Source organism: Camelus ferus, chromosome 10, assembly GCF_009834535.1.
Source record: "Camelus ferus isolate YT-003-E chromosome 10, BCGSAC_Cfer_1.0, whole genome shotgun sequence".
Taxonomy (NCBI): Eukaryota; Metazoa; Chordata; class Mammalia; order Artiodactyla; family Camelidae; genus Camelus; species Camelus ferus.
Genome location: NC_045705.1, coordinates 71496703 through 71520387, shown reverse-complemented (window position 1 = coordinate 71520387; position 23685 = coordinate 71496703). Strand labels below are relative to the sequence as shown.

Below are 23685 nucleotides of genomic sequence, written 5' to 3'. Positions count from 1 at the left end.
AGGGCGCCGCGGGCACCTGCCGGGTCCCCCCACCCCCGTTTCTCTCCCTGTTGGTTCGCTCCCCTGTTCTTACGGTTCGCACCAACAGAATCTTACGTAGGAACCCCTGCCTGTGAGATTCACGCTTGTGGTGAGTGTCAGACGCTCACGCTCATTACCGAGTGGTGCTGCGAGCAGGCTCGCCGCAGTTCCGCGTGCGCCCTGCCGTCGGTGGGTGTTTGGTTACTCCCAGCGCTGTGGGGTGAACTGTGTCCCCCACAGACCCATGTACTGGAGCCCGAACACCACGCACCTCAGCCTGTGACCTTCTTTGGAAACAGGGTCAGGTGGTGATCGAGCGAAAGCGAGGCCGTTGGGCTGGGCCCTGACCCTACGTGACTGGTGTTTCTAGGAAGGGGGATGTGGAGGCCGACACGCACACAGGGAGGACGGACACCACGCGAAGATGAAGGCAGAGAGCGGGGTGACGCTGCCGAATGCCGCGGGTGCCCAGACGGCAGCAACCCCCGGAGCTGGGGGGCTTGGACAGACCCTCCCTCGGAGCCTCAGGGGAGCCAGCCTCGCTGGAACCTCGAGATGGGGCTCCCGGCCTCCAGGAAGGTCCGTGGCTTTAAGCACGTCCACACTGTTGTGTGACCAGCACACCGTCATCTCCAGAACTTGTCCCTCTCCCCAAACTGACGCTCTGTCCCCATTAAACATGCGGTCCCCTCCCCCTCCCCAGCCCCGCCCACCCCCCTCTGTGGATCTGACTCCCCAGGGGACCCCATGTGAGTGGGGTCGCACAGGACCTGTCCTTCCGTGTCTGGTTCATTCCACTGAGCACCACGTCCCCAAGGCCCATCGTGCTGTAGCTGGGCCGGAATGCCCTTCCTTCTTACGGCTGAGTAGTGGTCCATCGTGTGGATGGACCACGTTGTGTGTCCACTCACTGTGCTGTGTGGACAGTCGGGCCCCCTCCACCTCTCGGCTGCTGTGAGGAGCCCCGCATGAATGTGGGTGCGAACACGTGAGTTCCTGCTGTCGGTGACCCTGGGGCTCCTCCAGGGTCTTCCTGAGGAGAAAGGAAGGCTGAGCTCCGGCCCTCAGACCCCCCCAGACCAGACCCGTCCCGGCCAGGCCCTCACCTGACCCCTGGAGAGAGGGGGAGCCTCCGTAGGTTTGACCCACCTGCCCAGGGGGAGAAATTCTGGGAGCGCTGGTGCACGGCCCTGCCTGGCTACTCCACCAGGACACCCGTCTTTCCCCTTGGCTGCCGGGAAGACTGCTGCCAGCCTCTGACCTCTGACCTCACGACCTAGGAGTCTGTGGAGGGCGGAGACCAGACGGAGGCTGGAAGGCCTTCCTCCAGCCCACCTCCCCACAGCCTCCCACGGCCCCTCCCTGCCCAGCCCTGCCCACCCTCTCAGCACACCAGCCTGGAGCTGTCTCTCTCAGCATCTCTGTGTCTCTGTGTCTCTGTCTCTCCCGGTCTCTCTCATTCCCTCTATCTCTGTCTCCCTATCTCTCTGTCTCTGTCTCTCAGACCACTCCCCACTCAGGGGGCTGACCAGAGACTGCGTCATTAGACAGGGCTTAATTTAAACCCCGTAAATCTTATAACTAAATAAGGCAGCCGGGCCAGCCCTGTGTACAAACAGGAAGCGTCCGTGTGGCCTCCGCCCCAGTGCTGGGAAAGGCAGGCAGTTCCCCAGCGTCTGGTACTTTCCCTCCAAGTGGCAGAAATCTCCTTTCAAGGTGCTCAGAGTCCTTCCAAGGCGGAAGGGGCAGTGCTGGCGGCTGTGGGTGATTCACAGAGAAAACGGTGGACCGTGGCCTGGGAGCTTGCGGGCCAGTGAGTCTGGGGAGCCGCTGGGGGTCCCAGGCGAGGTTCAGAGCAGCCAGGCACTCAGGTTCAGGCTGGATTCTGGGTCGTGTTTGACGCTGGGCCCTGGCCGTCCTGCTCCCACTAGGCTGTGTGGATGCGGACTGCTGCTCGGGACGCCGGCTGGCAACGTAGCCGGTCCCTGTGTGGCAGCCACGGTTACAGGACGAACAAGAGGAGGGTCAGATGCCTGGCTGTCACCCCGCTCGGCGTCTGACTCCAAGTCCAAGGTCTCACGTGCAAAGTCCTGTGCCCCCGCCCTGGACCTGCCCCTCTGGGGAGCCCTTCCTGGGGGACAGAGGCCACGTGGCCCGTGCTGACCCTCGGGGGGCGTCCCTGTGTTTTCCTAGCTTCCCTTTACAGTGTCTTTTTTGAGAAAATCATGGACACTTCTCAGAGGCAAGAAGCCACCGTGTTTCCAGCCACGGGGAGCTGGCCGCCGCCCGCCGGGGCGTTGGGCCCCGGGCACATACACATCCACCCACGTCGGCCCTCCCTGTCCTTGCACGCCTGGGCGGGATGTGTTCGGGCCTGCTGGGAATGGGCGCTTCCTTTCAGCCTGGACCCCTTCCTGCAAACTGCCCTTCCTCACCCGCTGGGCCCTGCTCTGGGGCAGCTCAGCCTCACAGTTTGCCAGGCCGGGGCCGCCACCCCGGCTGCTGCCTTGGGAGCCCCTGCCGCATGGCTGCAAGGCCAGGAGGGGTGCAGGCAGGAGGGCCGCACCTCGGATCGGGCCTCCCAGCTCCTGCGGGTCTGGCTGGAGGCAAGGCTGCTCGGACCGCCGCCTGGGGCCCTGACGCGGTGACCTGACCTCGGAGGGCGCGCAGCTCGTTGGACCTGCAGTGCTCCCCACGGGGCCAGGCACAGCCAGGGCTCCATGCAGACTTGGCTGGGCCTACCAACCCTTCCCTCAGCCCTGACGCAAACCCCAGACCTCATTCTTGCAACCACCAGCTTCCCCGCGTCACACAATCCCGCCAATGCTGTGCTCTGTCCTTGAGGGTGAGGGAGAGGGCCTGCCCTCTGAGGGCCCGCCTGCAGGCCTTGTCCTGGGAGGCCCTGGGAGGGGAGGCGTGAGGCCTGCAGGGTGGGCCAATGGCCACCCTCCTCCCACGGGTGCCCCGAAGGCACAGAGGGGGCAAAGCCCCCCACCGCTGCCCGCTCCACAGGCACCCGCTCCGGGCAGGCCAGCCCAGGCAGCATTGAAGGTGCTTGTCTGTCTCTGTCTCTCAGACCACTCCCCACTCAGGAGGCTGTAGGACAACTGTCCTGGGCCCTTAAGCTAAGATTCTATGCTGACTGTGCGGGTCACCACCTGTTTGGCGTGAGGTCCTGGGGGGCAGGCTGTGTCCTCCCCATGCCCCCTGCGCCCTGCCCCCAGGCATGTGTCGGTGGGACAAGGAAGGAGATGTCTCCTCGGGGCAGCTGGCCAGGCACAGGGTCCCCAGGCCCTCAGAAGTGGGGGCACTCAGGCAGCTTGAGGATGGCCCCACCCCCGGCTTGCAGGCGGCTGTCACCCTGTCCTCCCGTGCCTCCGCCTGGCACGGCTACTTGGTGGGGCCCAGAGGCGGCCTTGGAATCCTGGTGAATGCCCTGGGCTGGTGTGCAGTGCTGTGTAAGGAGCATCCCCCGCCTCCGGGAAGCCTGGCCTCCGCTCTCGACAGGAGGCTGCTGCCCAGGTCTGATTTGCCGAGGGAGGTGCCCACCCTGGCGTCATTGTGGACGGGTCTCTCAGAGTAGGGCCTCAGGAGCCCCGCAGCCTCGGCCAAGCCGGAGCCCTGGGTGCAGAGATGTCTGGACAAACCCGGGTGGCCTGGTGTTTGGCCCCTCCCTCTCCTCCCCCCGGGGGTGTTCCCACGTGAAAGCTCTGGTAGACCCGGCCTTTGCTCTGTGAGGGAGGAGGGACTGGGAGGGTGCCTTCCTCTCCTGTGAATAGACCTGCCCTCCAGGGACCCCCAGCCAAGGGCTCCCAGCTCGTGGCTCAGGCTCCCCAGGGAACCGGAACCACCGCCGCAGGCTGGAAGGCATCCTGGATCAGCCCTGCGGGCAGGCGCGCTGCCTTAGTCATCCTGCCCTCAAGCTCCCCTTCAGGGAAGCAGCACCCCGCTAATCCCCGCTGCCGCGGCCACGAGGCCCCAGGGGCAGGGCCTCTCTGCCGCGTGTGCCCGCCGGGGCCCCCGCCCCGGGCGGCCGCTTGGTCGGTCAGGAGGCTTCGGGCAGACGCGGCGGTACACGTCCGCTGGAGAAAAGGGAAGCGCGGCCCCTGCAGCCCCAGGGAGGCCCGGCACTTTTGGTCTGGAGGCTGGCGGTCTCGTCCGCCGGGGCCAGGCTGCGTGAACTCTGCCGGGACCAGGGCCAGGCGCCCAGGGCCTCCTTCCCCTCTCCCTCAGTCCCTCCTGTCCTCCCTCGGCCAGGGAGGTGCTGCGGCCTCGCCTTCCGCGGGCCAGGCTGCCCTGGAAGCGCTGGTTTATCTTTAACACTACTACTTTTAATTGCGGTAAAATGTACAGGACGTGAAAGCTGCCATCTGGACTGCTTGTGAGAGCAGGTCTGGTAGCACTGAGCACACTGCCGTGCGGCCGCCCCCAGGACTCGGCCCCTTCCCAGACTGGCCCGGCCCCAGCACACACGCAGCCCCGCCCCGGCCCGGCCCTCACCCGGCTTCCGGCCTCCATGGGTGTGGCCCCGCTAGGGACCACACAGAGTGGAGCCCTCCAGGATGTCCTTCTGCGTCTGCTGACTGCACTGAGCGCCACGCCCCCAGGGCCATCCGTGTTGTAGCCCTGCCAGGACTTGCCCCCTCTGAAGGCTGGATCACATCCTGCTGTGTGGAAGGGCCACATTCTGTGTGTCCATTCATCCATCCATGGACGCTAGGTTGCCTCCATCTCCTGGTGACTGAGTAACGCTGCTGGGAACACAGGTGTGCAGGGGGCTGACTTCTGTAAGGAGCGGGCAGGCGTGCTCTGAGGCCACACACGAACAGGAAAGTCCCACAGCAGCCGGCCTGCACCCCCCACATGTGCTGCGTCCCTGCAGGGGGGGCCCAGCTGGAGCTGACTGGGGGTGGGAGACCCTGCCCCCTGCCACGTGCTCACCCCTGGAGGTGTCCCCTTGCCAGAAGTTGCCAGCCCCCCCCCCCCCACGGAAGTGGGGCATGGCCACTTGCAGAGGGTCAAGTCCCCGAGATGTCTTGCCGGTTTGGGGAGAGGGTCCAGGGACCCCTGCCCTGTGAAGGTGCCGCTGTCAGGCACAGCAGCCCCGTCTGCTGATGGTTTGGGGACGGGTTTGGGGGCCCCTGAGAACCCTGAGATCTGCTCTCAGGTCAGCAGGGGGCCTCGGCCTGATTCCGGGAAAGGAGAGCAGGGGGGCCACAGGCAGCCGAGGCCCAGAGCAGCCCAGAGTGGGAGGAGCCACGTGCAAGTCTCTGCGTCCCCAGAGCTCACCATCTGCCCAGCTGGGGTGGGGAGACGCCCCTGCCCTCTCTCTGGCCCCCGCTTCCTCCAGCCCCCAGCTGGCTGACCCAACCCCAGGAGCTCAAATCTCAGCTCTAACCCTCTAGGTCATCCTTCCTCAGTTTCCACAAAACCGGCTAGCGGGGTTGATCAGGAAGTTCTAGTCCTGCTGGACACTTCCCCACTGCTTGTCCTTGGGTTGGAATTTCCAAAGTCTTGAGCAGAGATGCCCAGGTGAGGGGGCAGAGGGGCCAGTGAGGCCTGCAGGGGCTGCTTGGTGCAGATGAGGGGAGCAGGCCACGTCCCCTCTGGTCTCTGCCTCTGACCGTGCCCCACTGGGCTGGGCTGATGGTGTCCTCACGGCTTCCTGGAGGACAGCCAGGACATACCTGCCCCCGCGAGGGGGTCCCCTCTGCTCCAGGGATGGAGAACTCACCTGCCCAGGCACAGAGGGTACACTTATCCCAGGGATGGGGGACCCACCTGCCCCAGGGACAGAGGATGTCGCAGCCGTGGAGACCCAGAGTTGCTGTATCGGAGCGGAGGTGTGAGCCCCTGCTCTCTGGCCCTTGGGGTCTGGAACTTGGGCTCGAGCCTCCTGAGAACTCAGCTGGGCTGGGGTCCCCACTACCCCCAGGGCTAGCCCCACATCCCCCCTTCACACTGCTGCCACTGCCTGTGGACAGCCTGTCCCCCGAATCTCAGTGAGCTCCAAAGGGCTGGGACCTCTCCAGCCCCAGGAGGGCCTCGTGGACACCGTGGAAGGAACAAGCAAGTGGCGGTGAGCGCAGGTGAGCGCGCGGGCCTGGCCGGCAGGAGGACCGGGCGCAGGAGCACAGCCTGGTTTCCTGCGGGGCCTCCGGTGGGAGGCGGCCTGTCAGCCACGGGGGCTGCGGCAGGAGCGTCCCGGGCTCTGCCCGGCCACGCCTGCCGGCCCCCAGCGATGCGGCCCCCCTGGTGCTGCCCTGTGGTCACGCAGGTTGGCTGCAGTGAGGGGGGCAGCAGGGCTGGGGGACCATGGCTGGTTTCCTCGCCGTGTGGCCTTCTGTGGCTTGTCCCCTGTTAGGGGGCCTGTCGCTGCTTCGCTCAGGCCACGACCCTCCGGGGCCTGTGTGTCTGGTGGACGTGTGAGCATCCCCGAGGGGCGGGGGCCCAGGAGAGCCACGGATACCCTCCCGGAGGTGCATGGCAGTGCCCTGGCCGCTGTAACCGATGACCACAGGCCGGGGTGAAAAAAACCACAGAATGTCTCTGGCAGGAGCCAGAGTAACAGTTGCTCCTGCCTGTCTCCCAGCCCAGGGGCTCCGGCGTTGCTGGGCTCTTGGCCGCGTCCCTCCCATCTCTGCCCCCATCTTGACGGCTGTGCCCCCTGCGTGGTCTCTGCTTCTAAATCTCACCCTCTGTCTCTCACCAGGACCCTCACCATTGGTGTCGGGACCCAGCAGGGACCCCAGATGACGGCCCCTCAGGACCCTTGACTTGGTAACAGCTGTGGAGACTCCTTTCCCAAACACACAGCAGTCGTGGCGTCTGGGGCTGGGGTGTGGGCAGGACTCTTGGGGCCACCATTCACCCGGCTTCACCTCCTCCAGTCCTTGAGGCCGCCGAGGACTCACAGCTCAGACAGAACCGTGCTGGGGCAGACAGGGCGCGTTGCCTATCCACCCAGGGACGGGATGGGAGGGAGCTCCGCCTGGAGCTCGGCCTCTCAGACAGCGAGGCCCGCGCGGGCAGCTCACACCGATGACCCGCAGGCTCTGCTCCAAGCGGTTCAGGGTTTCGCCCGCCAGTGCCCAGTGCCATGGGGTGCCCTGGGCTCCCAGGTGGGGGCTCTCGGGCTCCCCAAGGCTGCCAGGTGATGAAAGCAGAGGCTGGTCCCGAGCTGGGCCCTGCCCTGTGCCTGACTCAGGAGGAAACGCCACCCTGGGAGAGCACCCCACACGAGGCTGGTGTGGACGGAGGCCCCTCCGAGGGCCGGACCCCACCAGGTCACTGTCGAAGCTTCCCAGGCCCTGCCCCTTGGGGATGAAGCCCCAGCTGGTGGGCGTTGAGCTGGGGCAGGCCCTGTGAGCCCTGGAGTCTCTGCTCCTGCTCCCTCCCCTCCGGGCACGCCCAGGCTCAGGGACGTCACCTGTGGACACACGTGAGAAGGAATCGGTGAGCTGTGTTATCGTCCGAGGCTCTACCCTGGGGGACTGTGGGCCCCACATGCTCCATGGCCAGTCACATCTGTCGTCTGAGGTCTCGCCGCCCTGGGGTGCGTGCGGGGGCGGGTGGGGCTCTGGGAGCACCTCTGGGCTGAGCTGCGAGGCCGCCCGCGCCCAGGAGCTCTGGCACCAGGCGGCCTTGGGGACTTTGAGCTGGGACATGGGAATGTGGAGCTGCCTGGGGTGCGGGGCACTGCAGCCTTGGGCCAGAAGGCTGTCTGGGTGGGCCGTTCCCAGGGAGGGTCAGGGAGGCCATGCAGCCAACGCTCCCAGTGGCTGGAGGCCAGGAGACAGCGCATGTCCCAAGTGACACCCCATCAGCCTCCCTTGCAGGCAGGCCTTCTGGGGGCCACGGAGATCCACCTTCTCATCGTCCTCTCTGTCCACTGGCATGTAACCGTAGGGGGTGGCCCTGCTGCCCCTCGAACCACGTCCTGCCCCACCGTCCTGCTGTGCCCCTCGGGAGGGGTGGGCCTCAGCCTCCCGTCTCCTCCATGCTGCAGGCAGCCCCCACTGCCCTTTCTCTGGGGGCCCAGCGCGCGCAGTCAGGCCCGGCCAGGTGGAGGGGACGGCTCAAATGCACCTGCCCCGACGCTCTGCCTGCGCAGCTGGGGCCTGAGGCCGGAGTCGCCCCGCGACCGCGCCCTGCCCAGGGCTGCCCGATGGGGAGGGTGCAAGTCCAGGGTGTGTGGACACCGTCCAGCCACCCAAGTCAGGCTGTCCCAAGCCTTCCTACCCACAGATGGGCGCCCCCCGGCCTGGGGCTTGGCCACTGCATGGACGGAGGTCACTTCCTGGCCCAGCTGTCCTGCAGGTGGGCATGGCTCCAAGGTGACCCCTGTAGGTGTAGGGCACAAGGAAGGTGGCGGAGGGGAGCTCTGGTTTTTGCAGGGCAGGACAGCCGAGCCGGGGCGGCGGCCTCCCCTTGGGTGTGGTCTGGCCGGCCCTGCAGGTAAGCAGATCAGCGCTGTCCGCGCAGCTGTGTGAAATCAGCCTTACAGGCGGGACTGTTGTCTCAGGCGAGGAGGGGCGGAGGGCGTTCCCAGCTCCCGCCCCACAGCCGGGGGGGGGGGGGGGGGTCTGAGAGACTGGATCAGGGTCCGTTCCACTTGCCTGCTGGCCACTGGCACCCGGGAGGGCCAGGTGGGGAGGACAGCCGGGTGTCCGCTGCTGGGCTCTCTGGCCTGGTCTCCTGAGCGTCTGTGTGTGGGGCACCGACAAAGGGCCAAGACGGGGCTGTGGGGCGGGGGCGGCCCTGGCAGGCTCAGGCGCCCAGTGGGGAGGGTCCTCGGGCATCAGCTGGGCAGTGTCTGCAGTGGTGCTGGGGGCACCTGGGGGCCCGAGAGCGCCCCACAAGCCATCTGGCTCGGTTCTCGAGAGGGAAACAGTCAGGTTCTCGGCTGCGGCATCTGAGGCCCCCAGCTGGTGGTTTCGGTGTTTACAGTCAGAGCTTAGGTTACCCCGCAGGGCTGGGCGCCTCACAGCATGGGAAATGAAACAAACCCAGCGAGGAGACTCGGTGAGAGACTCACACACGGGGAATCAGGCCGAGCCAGGCCGGTGGCTGGACCGTCGTGCCGCTCAGGCGGGCCCTGCTCATGGGCGGCGGGGGGGGGCGGCACCCAGGTTTCTGTCCGCCCTGTCTGGACGTGCGATGTGGGGCTGTGGAGAAGGGGGAGGCAGCCAGGCTGGCTCGGAGGGCCTGGGGGCCGGCTGCCTGGGAGAGGGGCCGAGCCCTGGGGGGGTTGGAGAAGAGGAAACTGGGGAGCGGGCAGAGGAGGCCGGGGTGGGGGCAGACCCGCAGCTGCTGGGGCCCTGATGGCCTCCCTGCACCCGGCCTCATCCCTGGCTTGTCTGAGACCCACTGGGCCAGTCTCCCACTTCCTCGCCCCCAGATGTCCTGTTCTGACTCTGCCCCCGGACCCCTGCCCACTCCCAGCCCCATGTCCACATACTGAAGACCCGCCCTGTGTCTGAGGCTCGCTGGACACAGCCTCCATGAAGCCCTCATGTGTCCTCACAGGCAGGGAGCCCCTGAGTCTGTCCTCACCCCTCCTCGCCCCTTGTCCACAGATGGGGCAACAGGCTCCCGGGTCAGGCTCCCAGGTCAGGCCCTCCGGCTGAGCCCCGAGCTGCCGTGTGTCCCAGGAGCCTGCTGGGGCCACCTGCCTCCCTAGGAGGGTGGGCCTGGGGCCTGGGGCTGGCCCGGAGCCAGAGTTGGGTCTCCAGCAAGAGAGAAAAGCAAACACCCCTTGGTCTGCAGCCTTGGCTTCTGCTTGAGGGGCTCCGGGGACAAAAGCCAGGTGGGCTGGGGAGCCTGCGGTCTAGACAAACCCCTCCTGCGGGCAGTGGGGGAGGGCAGAGGCACAGAGGCTGTGGGAGCCTGGAACCTGCTTAGGGGCCAGAGGAAGGACAGCAGAGGGTGTGGTCCTGCCCTGCTGCCCTCTTCCCTCCTCTGCTTGGTCCGTCCTTCCCTCATGGCGCCTCCTTCAGGAAGCCTGCAGGATGTGGTCCCCCTCCTGGCGCCCTTGTCACAACCACCTTGAGCCACCTCCTCCCACCCCCTACTAGAGCTCCCCCAGTGGGACCATGTCGGGGAGCCCCCTGTGGGGCCAGAGCGAAGGGACTGGGCCTGTGGGGTGGCCCACTGTGGCCCGGCTTCTGCCACATGCACTGTCCAGTCCCCTGGCCCCCAGGAACCAGTGTGGGCGTCACACCAGCCTCTGGGCCTCTCCTCCTTGCGTGGCCTCACCTCCTCTGCGTCCCAGCCACCCGGCAGCTTGCCACCAGCCTCCTGTCCTCACTGTGCTGGCATCTTCTTGGCCCCGCACAGGGAGCACCCTCCACGCTGTCCTCGCCTCGGATGTGCGTGCTCCTGTTGGAAAACTCTGTGGCCCTCCAGCCACGGCCACTTCCTCCACAGAGCGTCTTGTTTCCCTTCCATCTTGACCGTGCTGGCTGCTTGTCTCCAGACATTTTGGAGACCCGTGTCGTTATCACCCACACTCCTACCAGTCAGGACTTAAGCCTCAAGGGCCACTTCCTCCCTGGCACCCCAGCCTTCTCATTCATGCACCCAGCTCTCCACTTGTTCAGGATTACTTTGCAGCCCTGGGGAATAAAACATGGAAAAATGAACGTCTTTAGCAACACTCTTGGACCAGGACCTTGCCCTCTGCCACAGCACGTGGCAGCTTGCAATCAGCCTGGGTCCGGCAGGGAGGATGACACCCTGGAGGCCCCAGCCAGCCCACAGCAGACGTGCTGCGTGGGGCCCCAGCGAAGCTTTACTAGTTTAAGCCTCAGACTGTTGAGTAACCGATTGGCACACTAACCGGCCAGCGAGCCCAGGAACCCGCTGAGCCCGCGGTCCCCTCAGGAAGTACCAGAAGCCCTGGAGAAGCCGCTTCATTGCAAACAAACAAGTAAAACCAACACAAGTGGCGCTTTGAGAAGAGCCATCAGCTGCTATGTAAGAAACACTTCTGCTGAGCAGCAGAGGGACACGCAGTTTTGTCAGAAAACATCATGACAGGGAAAGAGAGCGTGTTTAGCAAGTGTCTGTTAACTCACGAAAGCGCTGACTCGGTGAAACTAGAAGTGAAAGGCGGACAAGGAGAGGCAGCTAGAAAGGACCCTCTTCCAGATCAAGGGGCCCACCAGTAATGCAGCCACCCGCCAGCCCAGAGTGGAACACTTTCCAGAGGGTAAGAACGGAGTCTAGAATCTTGGCCGTGTGTCTTCCACAAGGTCCCATGTGCAACAAAAAGCCCCTGGGAATGGTGATGTGACCTCAGCCAAGAGGAAGAAGACTGTCAAAAAGGTGCCCTCACAGACACCCAGGCGCTGGAATTGGCACGGAAACATTTTAAAGTAACTGTTATAAAAATGCTGAGCAACCTACGGGGGGGACTGATGTAACGGAGAAGAGGTGGGGGAATCTCACAGCAAGAATGAAGAGAAAATAGTGGCTTTAAGAAACCTCAGTGACCTGTGAGAAGTGATATAAAATACCAAGTTGTCTGAGAAGGAGAAGAATGAGAAAAAGATTTTGAAGCAAAAAAAATGGCCAAATGTTTTTAAATTTGGCTGAAGACATGAACTCTGTGTTCCAAGAAACAAAGCCCAGGGCGAATAAATACCAGGAAAGTCACATCTGTGCACAGGAGAGTCAAACTGCCCAAAGGGAAAGGCGGAGGGAGACCTGCAGAGCAGCTGGGACAAAAGGACGTGTAGTACACGGAGGAGGCAAATAGTAATAGTAATAATAATAAAACATACAGGAAAACTAAACAATGTGCAATATATTGTTTACATGTATTTACACACAATATAATGTGTACGTGCAGTCGGACTGTAATAATTCTACATCATAAAACTGGAAAAAATTAATAGTAGTAGTAGATATAAATCCATCCATATAAAAGTTACAGTAAATATAAGTGGACTAAACCCTCCACTTAAAAGGCAAATACTTTCAGACTGAATACGAAAAAGCCCAAAGCAAGTGTATGTTGCTTACAAGTTTACAAGAGACACATTACAAATGTGAAGACCAGGACAGGTTAGAAGTGAAAGGATGGGAAGATACACGCTGTGCAATCAGTAATCTTCATGAAACCAGAGTGACCATATTAAAATGTATCAGAGAAAGTAAACTTCAAGGCAAGCAGTGTTAGCAGGGCTGGAAAGGGACATTTTATAACAATAAAAAGGCCCATTCACAAGAAAGCATAACAAAACTAAATATGCATGGAACTAATAACAAAACGTCAACATACACGAAGTAAAAATGGACAGAGTTAAGAAGCAGACACATCTACAAGATTTGGGGATTTTAAGGCCTTTCCTCAGTAAGTGGTAAATCAAATAAGCAAGCCTCAGTAAGGTTACAGACGATCTGGCAAACACTACAAGAGACGTGAGCTACTTGGCGTTTTAAACGCTACCCCGTAACTCCAGAACGTGCATCCTTCACGTGTCCGCGTGGGCTGTTCACCAAGGGAGAACAGGCCGTAAAGCAAACCTCAATAAGCTTCTGAAGGTCGAAAGCATCAAAGTACGTCTTCTCACTAAAATAGGAATAAACCAAAAAAAAAAAAAAAAAATTTAACCAAAAATCAATAGCAATAAGTTAGCAAGAATACCCTTAAACACCCGAAACTCAGCAGCATAATAATAGCCTAGGGTCTAAGGTGGCACAGTAAGTGACAGTGACGCTCATCAGACAGAGCAGTGGCTGAAAGCAATGGGCAGTCATCGTCACAGCAGCAGAAGCGGGAGCAACCGTCAGCCAGCCCTGACCTGCGGCTCACGGGAGGGAATGAAGCGTCGTTCGAGGAGCAGTGAATGGGGGGTAACTATAAATAAAAGAAGCTTCCATGTCCTTACTTTCCTGAAAGAATTATTAACTGTTTAAAGCAAACGGAACTGGTTATGAGAGTTTGTGACACGTGGTAATAAAATACAAACCTCTGATAACATCACTTACACAGGACATGACGCTGGGCTGTTGTGAAGTGTTCACGTGCCACACTGAGCTCCATGATGCTTTTTTGGGAGGGGAGGTAACTAGATTTATTTATTTGTTATTATTTTTTAATTTACTGGAGGTGCTGGGGATTGAACTCACCAGGCCCCTGTGCGCGCTAAGCACGAGCTCTACCACTGAGCTGTACTCTCCCCCGAGCTGTTTCATGTTAACTTGAGATGGACTTTCATAAGTTAAGTGTGCATACTATAATCTTTAGAGATACTACTAAAATTGTAAAAGTGTATAGGTAAAAAGCCCACAGAAGTGATTAAATTAAATATTGAAAAATGCTTAACCAACCACACTAAGTGTTGGCAAGAATGTGGAGCGACCGCAGGTGAGATGCCAAATGGCAAAATCTCTCTTGGAAACTGCCTGGCATTTTCTCATAAAATGAAACGTGTGCTGAACATAAGACCCAGCAATTCTACAAGGCATTTACTCAAAAGAAATTTAAAAGTGTGTCTACAAAAATGCTTGTACAAAAACATTAATGGCAGCTTTAGTGATAATCACCAAAGACCAGAAATGGCTGAAGTATTCACCGGGAGATGAGTGAAGTAAGCAAATTGCAGCCTGTCTGTACGGTGGAATACCATTCAAGACTGAAACAAACCAGTGGAGACACGCCACAGCACAGGTGAATCCCAAGCATCTGGAAACAAAGGCGTTAATCCTTGTGACTCCACTTGAATGCCTTTCCAGAACAGACATAGATAAGGTGCAATGGGCAGAGCTCAGACCAGTGCTCGCCCGGATCAGGAATAAGGGTGGGTTTAGCTAGAGAGAGCACGAAGCAACTTTTCTGAGGTGACGGAAGTGTTGTATCTTGATCGTGGTGATAGTTCCTTGGGTGTAAACATTTGCTAAAACTCACTGACTATGAACTTGACGTGAATTAATCTTATTGTATGTAAGTTTCATCTCAATCAAGTTTACTTTAAAGGAAAAGAAAAAAAAAATGATTAGCTAAAAAGAAGTCAGGACAGAGGAACAAAGAACAGGAGGGTAAAACATAAAACAAATTGAAAATGGCAGACTTAAACCCAACCACACCAGTAACATAACGAGATTGAGGAGATGCTAAGATAAAACCTTTCTGAGTCAAAGCAAGACTTCAGTTTTGCTCATTTATTTAGCTACTCAAGAATGTCTTTTTCATTGACCAAAGTTCACAAAAATAGACCAAATCCTTGCTTTCATGGGAATTAGAGTTTAGTGGGATCATCATTTTTTTTTGGTTATATAATCTCATTAATTAGTGTGTAATTGCCAAAAAGGAACATAATTCTATGGGAACATTCATCCTGGGGAGGTGAGCCCACCAGGAGCAGGGTACTGCCAAAGAAGGTGCCCCTCAACAGGTGATGGGAGGTCGGCAGGGAATGGACAGGGTTTCAGACGCAGGTGTCAGTCACAGGGGTCAGTCACAGGTGTCAGTCATGGGGTCAGTCACAGGGGTCAGTCACAGGGGTCAGTCACGGGGTCACTCACAGGGGTCACTCACAGGGGTCAGTCGCAGGTTCAGACACAGGTGCTGCATGTGGAGCCTGGAGTGGGAGGGGCAGGCCCTCTGAACACTGAGTCTTCAGATTAGAAAGAGGAGCTCCCATATACTTGTCCTGGAAACTAAAAGGACTTGAAGACGTACTTGGAGGTGATACAACCAGGATGCAGTCTCAGTAGGACGCTCAAGGGCGGGGCAGTCGTGACTGAAGAAGCCTGAGGAGAGCCCAGGAGCGGCCGAGCCTGAGGGCAGGCCCGGCGGCTGTGTGCTGTGGCAAAGGCACAGAGTGTGAAAATCACAAAGCATCCTTGAAAGACTGACACCAGCACGGCATTTCTATCACAACCCAGGGCGGACATTCCAGCGCACATCCTGGGAGGGCGGGCAGGGCGGCGACCTCTCTGTCATCCGCAGCAGTGACTCAGTGTTGCTGGCGACTTACAGTCACAGAGTGAGTGTCCTCGGGAGGACACGCCAAGGAAAACATGGGCTGAACTGGAGAAGAACTGAAGACCAGAGAAAGAAGGAGGGAGGCGCCGGGCAGAGTGCCCGGAGAGCCAGCTCTCACCAGGGATGATACAGGCGCATGTGGCTTCCCGTGAGCGTGAGGCTGGGGCCTGGGCTACAGGGAGGAAACACACCCACAGACTGAGAACACGTTACTCACCGAAACACCTAGAAGCCGCGTCGCGGGGGAGTTAGGAGTCAAAGCCGACACGGCGCCCCCGGAGCTGAGCAGACACCGAGCCCTGGCCGTGGCTCCAGTAAACCAGAAAGCAGCAGTAAGACAAGGAGTCAAAAGGGACAAAGGGGATGTTCAGTCCAAATAAATGTCCCGAGTGTGATTTACAGAACAGACGTAAGAAGACTGAGAGGCAGAGAGAAGCAGGCAGGTGGGCAGGGACCCTGGGACCCGAGGCGAAGCCTGGCGGCGAGTCCCCTGGTTTTGCTTTTGCCTTGTGTACCCTGGACTTGGAGTGAAGAGGTTGGCGATGTGGAGACATCGACAGAGGCACGAGAACAAAGCCCCCCCCCAAACGTGCTCTCTTGAGTGAAAAAATCACGAAAGGGGCGCTCTTGAAGAATAGAAAACTTTCAGCTACCTTAATAGCTGCCCTCCTGCAGGCAGACGGGAAGGCCCTGCTCCCCAGAGCCCTGCAAAGGCCAAGTAAGCAGCCCCCACCCTCACCTGGCAAAGGCAGGGCACCAGCGCTTGAGGTCTTCCCCACAGGGCGGTGTCTGGGAGGTGGGGCAGGGAGCTGGGGTTTCACTCCTGCTGGCGGTGGAGACCCACCTGCCCCTTGGAGCCAGTGGGGACCGCGTTGAGGGGGCCAGAAATGAAGCACTTCTCCCCATCCCCTCTTGGGGGGAGGGCAGTCAGAGAAGTTCTGGAGGAGAGTCAGGACTTCTCATGGCACACTGGTAATGAGGCCACATTTCCCCAGAATGTCAGTGAAGGTACATGGGGAGCGGTGACAAGGAACACTTGCTCCCCCCAGACAGGGGTGCACTGGGGAGCCTCGTGGGGAGCCAGGACTCCCAGCCCACCCAGCAGGAACGAGAAGCCTCTTGGGTCTCATCAGAGGGCTAAGCCGCCGTCTGGCGCTCTCCTTCCCTTGATTAATCTGCGCTAGAGGAAGCCAGCTAAGCAAGCTTAAGGAAGGCCCGGAATCCCATTGCCGTACCCAGAGCGTCCAGGTTTCAGTAAAAGAATTGCTCATCCCAGTAAGAACCAGGAAGATCTCAAACTGAATGAAAACGGACCGTCCGCAGAGGCCGGCACCGACAGCACCGATGTTAGATCATCCAGCAGAGATGTTTAAACATCTGCCAAAAAAATGCTTCAATTGTGAACACGTTGAAACAAAAAATATAAAGTCCCAGCAAAGAGATAGGAAACGTAAGGGAGAACCAATGGAAACTTTGGAACTGAAAATCACGATAAATGAAATAAAAACACAAAAACAAACAAAAAAACCTCTCAGTGGTTGTGCTTACCAGCAAAGGGAGGGGAAAAATCAGTGTACTGGATGGCAGACCAACGGAAATGATCCAACCTGACAAACAGAAAGAAAATAGAATGGGAAAAAAAGTGAACAAAGCCTCAGAAACCTGTGGGATCGCCACAGAAAGTCTAACATCAGTGTCATGGGGGACCTGGAAAAAGTACTCAAAGAAATAATGTTTTAAAACATCCCAAATTTGGCAAAAGACCTACAGATTCAAAAATCTGACTGAATCCCAAATAGGTCAAACCCAAAGAAAGCCACACCAAGACATATTGTAGTCAGACTTCTGAAACTTAAAGACAAGGAAAAAAAAAAAAAAAAAAAAGGAAGCAGTGAGAGAAACAGCTCTGTACCTTTAGGGGAAAACCAATTTGAATGACAGCAAATTTCTCATCAGAAAATATGAAGGCCAAAAAAGCAGGACATTTTTCAAATGTTGGAAAAAAAAAAACAAAGAACCGCCAGACCAGAACACTCTTCCCAGGAAGGAAGGGGAGGACGAGTCACTGTCAGATGAAGGAAAGGCAGAGAGTCTGTCACCATAAGATATACCCTAAAAGCTGCAAAGCATGTGAACTGAAAACTGACAAAGTTGAAAGGAGAAATACATAAATCTACAGTTACAGCTGGAGTTGTCAACGTTCATCTCTCAACAACCCATAGGACAACTCCAGAAGATCCACAGGACGCGGAAGAACTTGACGCTGACAAACAGCAGGGTCTAGTCAGCATCTGATCTGCAGACGTTCCACCCTGCGGCAGAGCACACACGCCTCTCGACGGGCCTCAGAGCAGGTACGAAGACAGACTAGGTCTAGGGACGTAAAACCAATCGCAATACGTGTAACATAATCGAAACCATGCCAAGTTTGTTCTTTGATAACAATGGAATCAACTTAGAACCAGTAACAGGAAGTTAACAAGAAAATCTTCACGTCCTCGAAAGCACACTGCTAAGTAAGTTACGGGCCAATGTGAAGTCTTAAGGGAAACACAGAGAGACGCTGAACTGAACTTCAGTGAAAACACGACTTACCAAAACTTGAGGGACAAACCCACCAGTGCGGGGGGAGGGCTGCATCGGTGAGCGCGCGTCCTAGAAAGGGGGGGGTCTCCAGGCAGGAAACACAGCTCCCAGCTCAAGAACCTGGAAGCAGAAGAGCGAGATGAACTCAAAGCGCAAGCAAGGAGCAGCAAAGGCAACAACAGAAACCAGTGGAGCGGAGAACAGGAGAATGGGAAAGAAGTGAATGAATTTGAATTCATTCAAATGAAAGAAATGAAATGAAAGGAAGGAAGGTGGCAATAAAATCGACAAAATTCTAGAACGGCTGCGAAGGAAAAAGAGAGGAGGATCCAATCGCCAGCATCAGGAACGGAACTGGACGCCACGGGCATCAGAGCGGGCGCCGCGGACGCCCCTGCCTGCAGGCAGACAAGGCGGGCAGAGCGCACCAGCGCCTCAGAGCGCGCACGCCACCGCAGCTCACTCGGCGCGGGCACCTTGTGTAGGGTCGTGTCCATCAAGGAAAGCGGGTTCGTAATTTTAGACCCCAGAAGAAGAATCTGGGCTCGGATGGTTTCAGTGAGAAATTCCAGCAAACTTTTACAGAAGAGGTAACACCAGGCCTGCACAATTTCTTCCAGAAAGGAGAAGAGGAGGGGATACTTCCCGATCCATGTTATGAAGCTAGGGTTACCCAGACGCCATAATCATATGGACAGTACAAAAAATTAACAACCAAAACCAAAACTACAGATCAACATTCCTTGTAAATACAGATACAACGATCTCCACCTAAGCAGCAACACACACGGTCCATCAGTATGTGAAGAGAGCGATACATTCTCGCCCAGCGGGGCCAATTCCAGGGGTGCAAGGCTGGTTCAACATTAAAAACCTAATGAATTCAACCATCCTAACAGGCCAAAGAGGAAAACGCACGTGAGCATGTAACTGACACAGAAAAGCACCTGACAGAGGTCTCCTCCATTCGTGACAAAAACCCTCAGAAAAGTAGCAGCAGGACTGGGGGCCTCTTCAACTGGATGGAGAGCATCTGCAGGAGACCCCACTGCCAGCCCTGGGCTCCGCGGTGCAACGGGAACGCAGGGACCCGGCGAGGACGCCCACGCCCACCACACTCACTCAACAGGGCCGGAGGTTCTAGTCAGTGCAGGGAGACAGGAGACGGAGGTAAAAAGCTCCCAGTTTGGAAGAAACGGAGGTGTCCCTATTTGCACGTGACACCGTTGTCTATACAGAAAATCCAAATGATCTATTAAGAATTCCAAGAACTAAGAAGCCAATTTCTCAAGCTTCAAGGATACGAGGATACAATGAATTGCATTTCTATGTTCTAGCAATGACCATGTGGTCACCGACCGCTGTGTTCAGAATACAGTACTGTTTGCGATTGCTCAAATAAAACAAAAACCTTCAGTGTAGCTCTGACAAGGTACATCTAGGAAGTGTGTGCTGAAAAATATAAGACACTGATGGAAGAAACCAAAGCGGATCTGAATGAATGGAACTGTTACCCCACTCAGTCTGGGCTGCTCGTTGCTCAAGAATCCGACTGAGAGATGTGTTGGGTACAAGGAAAGGCAGCTTTATTGAAGAAGCTGGCAATCCCGGGGAGAAGGTGGACTCATGTCCCAGAGGACCAGCTCCCCAGTTGCCGGTCAGAGGGCAAGAGCTTTTACAGGGGGTTCAGGTGTGCGCAGGTTGGGGTGGGCATGTGCAGAACTGCACAGGCAGCCCCAGCTATCATCCTGAAGCTGGTCGTGCAGGCGTCTGGCCAGTGCCACCTTAATTGCTATAAGTTAATCTTCAGCCCCAGGGTCAGTCTGTTCCCACTTCCCTGAGGCCGGTTCTTGGGATTGTGTAAGATGAGCAGCTGATGTCAGGCCATAGCCTGGTCATCATGAAGTTAGCTTTTCTCACTTGGTGGGGGTTTCAGTATCTGCAAAACAGCTCCAAGGACGTGGCTCAGAATATGATCTACAGCCCTTGAGGAGGAACCAAAGGCCCTTGACTTTGTTTAATGGCTCAACTATTATTATTTTGTCTTGCTTGACCGTTTTCCTTTGCCTCTGCGTTTTCTCACTGCTCTGGTTGAATTTGTTCTTTGGAACTCAGATAAGACCTTGGAGGCTAAAGGTTTTCTTCAGAGACGAGGCGGAGGATGTGGGGGCGGGGTCTATCCCGGGAAGACCCCACAGGGTCCTGCTACGTTCGCATGCTGGAGGGCTTGACGCAGTAAAGATGCCAGTTCTCCCCAAAGGAACACACAAGTGCTACAGTTCCTAACAAAACGCCAGCAAGAACTTCCCTGCATGCACGCAAGACTGTTCTGAGATCCGTGTGGAGGCATGAAGGGATGAAGGAGCCAGAGCAGCCAGAGCAGCTGTGAGGAGAGGGTGGAGTGGGAGGAGTCAGTGCCCCGACGCCGAGCCTGTCACGGCGGGGTGGCCGGAGCTTCGTGGTGCTGGCAGAGGAGGAGAGGCAGAGCAGTGGGGCGGACAAGAGAAGCCAGAAACAGACCCCACGAGCAGGTCCGAAGGTGCCCAAGCCGTTCAGCGGAGGAAGGGCTGCCTTCAAGTTGCTGGAGCCATTGGACATTCATAGCCAAAAAAAAAAAAAAAAAGAAGAGTGTGGTCCTAACGCACTTTAGGCAAAAATTACCTCAAGACAGATCACATGAAGGCGTGCTTAAAGGTAAAGTGGAAACCTCTAAAACGTTCAGGAGAAGTAGGAGGAGACCCTCAAGATGCAGGATTTGACCGAGAGTTCTTAGACGTGGCACTCAAAGCATGATCCACTGAAGGGGAAGAAAGGAAAGCTGGCTTCGTCAAAATTACAGCTTCTGCTCTGCGAAAGGCCCGGTCGGGGGCAGGGAGAGAGGGCACTGACTGGGAGAACGTGTGTGAAACCGCACGTTCAGCAAAGGACTAGTGTCTAGAAATGAAGCGAAATGTTAGGAAGGAGACGTTAGCGGCCTTGGTCGTGGCGGTGGTTTCCCAGGTGCGCGCGCAGCAAACTCCATCAAACTGTGCGTCTGGAACAGGTGTCGTTTACCGTATGCCACAACAAAGGTGCTAAAAAGTTTTAAAAATTGAAACAACCCAACTAGAAATTGAGAAAAAGACAGGGAGAACCAGTTTTCTAAAGAGGACAAAAAGACAGCAACAAAGCACATGGAAAGATGTCCAGCACCGTCAGCCTGGAGGGAAGTGGAAACGGAAAGTGTGATGAGATACCCCGAGGCCGCGAAGTCAGGACGGCGAAGGCAGAGCCCCGGCGCCAGCCGCGCCAGAGGAGGAACCGGCGCGCCGTTGGAAACGTAAATAACATAATCACTCCGGCTCATCGTCTGTCAGGTTCTTAAAAATCAAAACCTGCAGCTACTGTGTAACCAGCGGCTACACCCCGGCACCTGCTTATCCCAGAGAAACGAGAGCGGGTGTTCTCACCGGAGCCCGGGGCGCACGCTCACAGCGGCGGCGTGTGCAACAGCCGCAGCCTGGGCACGACCCAGATGGCCCCCAGCAGGTGCACAGGTGAGCAACCTGTGCTCCATCCACACCGCGGAGCCCCGCTCGGCAGTAAAAGTAACGGCCTACGGCAGACGAAACCGTCCGAGCGCGTCCGCAGAGAATCATGCTGCGTGAAAAAGCCGTTCATCCAGGGTTATACACGGTTCCAGAAACAGCACAATTACAGAACTCAAAGATTTCTTTAAATATATGAAATTTTAAAAATAATTAATTAAAAATATAAAAAATGTGTGAAAAGTTGATGTCAGAAGAGCCCAGAGAAACTGAGCAGAGGCAGCTGTAGTCTCCTGCCCCGCGACAGGTGCACGATGCACGGACGGGCAGACAGACACAGAGCGAAGATTTGAGTTATGTGCTTAATAAGATTTATTTATTCACATGTTTCAAACTTTATTCTCTAATACAGGTGATCCCTCATTCATTTTTAGGCATCCAGAGGATAGTCCCCCAAATTAAATTTACACGAGACCCCAGGGAAACTGCAGCTAATTCCACAGACAACATGTGAAACTCGTGTGTGAAAAGTTAGCCATGGTCCGGCAAAAATACAGCTGAGGATTGAAACCAAAACCTCAGACAAAGCCAAACAGTGCAATTGGTCAGTTAGTGGTGTGGTTGGCCCCCAGCCTCCCTCCCCTCCCTCCCCTCCCGTCCCCCTCCTCCCCTCCTCTCTGCCCTCCCCTTCCCCTTCTCCCCCCTCCCCCTGCCCTGCCCTGCCCCCTCGGCCTCCCCGAGTCTGCGGGTCGGGCGGCCGGAACTTCTTGGGAAACACGAATCTGCGCAGACTGTACGTCAGGGCTCAGGCCCGCTGGGGATATGTCACTTTGCATCAGGTGTTTACTTAGATTTTCTACACGGGACGCTGATTGGTCAGGTTGCATCGAGGTGCAGAGTCTCAGGATTTGCTCTGTGTCATCATGACCAGGGCAGTCGTGACGGAGTTAGCTTCCCGTCACTGCTGTAACAAATTACTGCAAACTGAGTGGCTTAAGGCAACACACATTTAGTGTCTTACAGTCCTGGAGGCCAGAAGTCTGAACTGGTCAGGCTGGACTCCGCCTGGAGGCTCTGGGGGGATCTGCTCCTGCCTTTTCCAGCTTCTGCAGGCGCCCGGGCTCCTCGGCTCACGGCCGCCTCCCTCGGCACAGCCGCTGGGGGAGCGTCTTCCCGGCTCTGGCTGCTCCTCTGCTTCCCTCGTCTTCCTTCGGTTTGTCCGCTTTCTCTGGTCCTGCCTCCCTTTTATAGGGACCCTTGTGAGGACACTAGGCCCACCAGACAATCCAGGGAGAGTTCACCTCAAGATGCTTAAGTCAATCACACCCCAAAGTCCCTTTTGTCACGTAAGGTGACATTCACACGTTCCAGGGATGAAGACCTGGACATCCTGGGGCGGTGGGTGCGTCACTTAACACAGTCAGTCTGCAAAAACACGCATTCCTGTGGGGTAAGCGTGTGGCGGATTGCTGGGGAGCCGCATCGCAACGCCGTGCACTTGGAAAAAACTGAATAAAAGGTAGGCAAAACCTCGCTGAAAACTGCAAAGAACTGCTGAAGGAAGAGCACAAGGTCGAAGCACGCGAAGCCGTAGACCAGACTGAAAGACTAGAAGATTCAACACCAAGACGTCAGTGCTCCGTCTGCTCTGTGTTCAGACCTAATCAAAATCCCGGGGCTTTTAGACATTGACAAGCTCATTCTAAAGTGCGTGCGGCCACACGGACCCCTGGGACGGCGTGCCCGTCCTGAAGAGGGGCCGGGCCTGGAGACGCCATCCCTCCGGTTACTCAAGACTGAGTGGCTCTTTTGGGAGTGCAGACACCCAGGTCAACGGGCAGAGTCGGGGGGGCCCAGGAAGAGACGCGCCCACCGGCCTCGTGTGGGGCGGGAAACAGTGAAGCTTCTGGAAGAAAGCAAGGAAGCGTGTCCTCAGGACTCTGAGACAGGCCCAGATGACTTAGAACCCAAAGATATCAACTACGAAAGAAAAAGCAAGCACCCGGGCGCCGTCAAAACTAAGAGCTTCATCAAAAGCCACGGTTCAAAAAGTGACCGCACAGACGCCTGATGAGGAACGTGTGTCAAGCGCGTTACAAGCTCTGTCACAGGTCAGAGAGGGAAGGAGGCAACTACGGCGGGGCGGGCGCGGGGCTCGGCCGGGCGCCGCGCAGCAGGGGCGCTCCGCGTGCCACGGGAGGTGCTCGGCTTGGTGGTCTGAACCCCCTCACGCCCCCCAGAAAGGCCCACGTGGGGGCCGCTGGCGGGAGCACCCCTCAGACCCGGAGGCAGGCGCTGTGCGCCAGCCAGTCCGACGCAGCCGGCTGGGACCAGTGGCCGCTCCAGCTGGGTCCTGGCCCGGCCGCAGCCAGGGCCGAGGGCTCTTCCTGTCGCTGCCCGAGACCCCGCCCTGCGCCCGTCCCGTGCCTTCCTGAGTGGTCGGCGTGGGTCCAGCTGGCAGGGCGGGGTGACCGGCCGTCCTGGTTCCCGGGGCCTGAAGGGTTTCTTGGGACGTGGGACTTTCAGCTTTAAAACCAGGATGGTCTTGGCAAAGTG

The 23685-nt window shown here is 57.5% G+C and overlaps 1 protein-coding gene across 2 annotated transcripts; it reads right to left on the bottom strand.

Annotated features, from left to right (window-relative positions):
• Positions 1-711: 711 nt before the first annotated feature.
• LOC116666564 lies at positions 712-2788 on the bottom strand. 2 transcript variants are annotated; one of them, XR_004323506.1, is made up of 3 exons: positions 1402-1583; positions 1171-1305; positions 712-1054 (listed from the first exon to the last, which is right to left on the bottom strand). XR_004323506.1 is itself a non-coding variant. In XM_032490262.1 (3 exons), the coding sequence occupies exons 1-3, from the start codon at positions 2741-2743 to the stop codon at positions 811-813; spliced, it is 666 nt and encodes a 221-aa protein (XP_032346153.1). In that variant the 5' UTR covers positions 2744-2788; the 3' UTR covers positions 712-810. The 2 variants fall into 2 exon arrangements, 1 of the variants encoding a protein (XP_032346153.1); XM_032490262.1 differs by lacking the exon at positions 1402-1583 and adding an exon at positions 2457-2788.
• Between the last annotated feature and the right edge of the window lie 20897 nt (positions 2789-23685).

Bases quoted from the DNA above. Each gene is read 5' to 3' on its own strand.
- LOC116666564 (XM_032490262.1), bottom strand. From the start codon at position 2,743: ATGGAGCCCTGGCTGTGCCTGGCCCCGTGGGGAGCACTGCAGGTCCAA. The intron at 1,306-2,456 runs GTGAGGAAGGGC...CGCCCTCCACAG, and splicing joins CCCAGAGCAGGGCCCAGCGG to ACTCCTAGGTCGTGAGGTCA. The intron at 1,055-1,170 runs GTGGGTCAAACC...CTTTCTCCTCAG, and splicing joins GAATTTCTCCCCCTGGGCAG to GAAGACCCTGGAGGAGCCCC.